Source organism: Arachis duranensis, chromosome 9 (assembly GCF_000817695.3).
Source record: "Arachis duranensis cultivar V14167 chromosome 9, aradu.V14167.gnm2.J7QH, whole genome shotgun sequence".
Classification (NCBI taxonomy): Eukaryota; Viridiplantae; Streptophyta; class Magnoliopsida; order Fabales; family Fabaceae; genus Arachis; species Arachis duranensis.
In genome coordinates this window covers 74,899,671-74,900,528 of record NC_029780.3, presented here as the reverse complement: position 1 = coordinate 74,900,528, position 858 = coordinate 74,899,671, and the positions used below count along the sequence as shown (strand labels likewise).

The window sequence follows — 858 nt, the reverse complement described above, 5'->3', positions numbered from 1 at the left end:
TCAACATATCCATATGGTGACACTCCTGTAATCACATACGGACCCCTCCACCGGGATTTGAGTTTTCCTGGAAACAGTCTGTGCCTAGAGTTGAAGAGCAGGACTTTTTGTCCTGGCTCAAAGACTCTGGTTGACAATTTCTTGTCATGCCATTTCTTTGTCTTTTCCTTATAAATTTTTGCATTTTCAAAGGCATTGAGTCTGAACTCCTCTAGCTCATTTAGCTGGAGCAGTCTTTTTTCACCAGCTAACTGTGCATCCATGTTTAGGAATCTGGTTGCCCAGTAGGCTTTATGTTCCAGTTCCACGGGCAGATGACAGGCCTTCCCATATACCAGTTGGTATGGAGAAGTTCCTATAGGAGTCTTGAATGCTGTTCTGTATGCCCACAGAGCATCATCCAAGCTCTTTGCCCAGTCCTTTCTTCGGGCCATCACAGTCCGTTCCAGGATTCTTTTTAGCTCTCTGTTAGAGACCTCAGCTTGCCCATTTGTCTGTGGATGATACGGAGTTGCCACTTTGTGGCTAATTCCATATCTAACCATAGCAGAGTATAGCTGTCTATTGCAAAAATGAGTGCCTCCGTCACTGATTAGGACTCTAGGAACACCAAATCTGCTGAAGATGTGTTTCTGGAGGAATTTCAGCACGGTCTTGGTATCGTTAGTGGGTGTAGCAATTGCTTCTACCCACTTAGATATATAGTCCACTGCCACCAGAATGTAAGTGTTTGAGTATGATGGCGGAAATGGTCCCATGAAGTCAATTCCCCATACATCAAACAATTCTATCTCTAATATCCCTTGTTGAGGCATGGCATATCCATGAGGCAGGTTACCAGCTCTTTGGCAACTGTCA

At 44.5% G+C, this 858-nt stretch overlaps 1 protein-coding gene across 1 annotated transcript in view; it reads right to left on the bottom strand.

Moving 5' to 3' along the window:
* The window catches only part of LOC127741571 (uncharacterized), a 40,476-nt gene that overhangs the window by 38,488 nt on the left and 1,130 nt on the right, over positions 1–858 (bottom strand). The window contains exon 4 of the mRNA XM_052254308.1: positions 6–854. Within this exon, the coding sequence (XP_052110268.1) occupies positions 6–854 (849 nt within the window). The remainder of the gene's footprint in view (positions 1–5; positions 855–858) is intronic.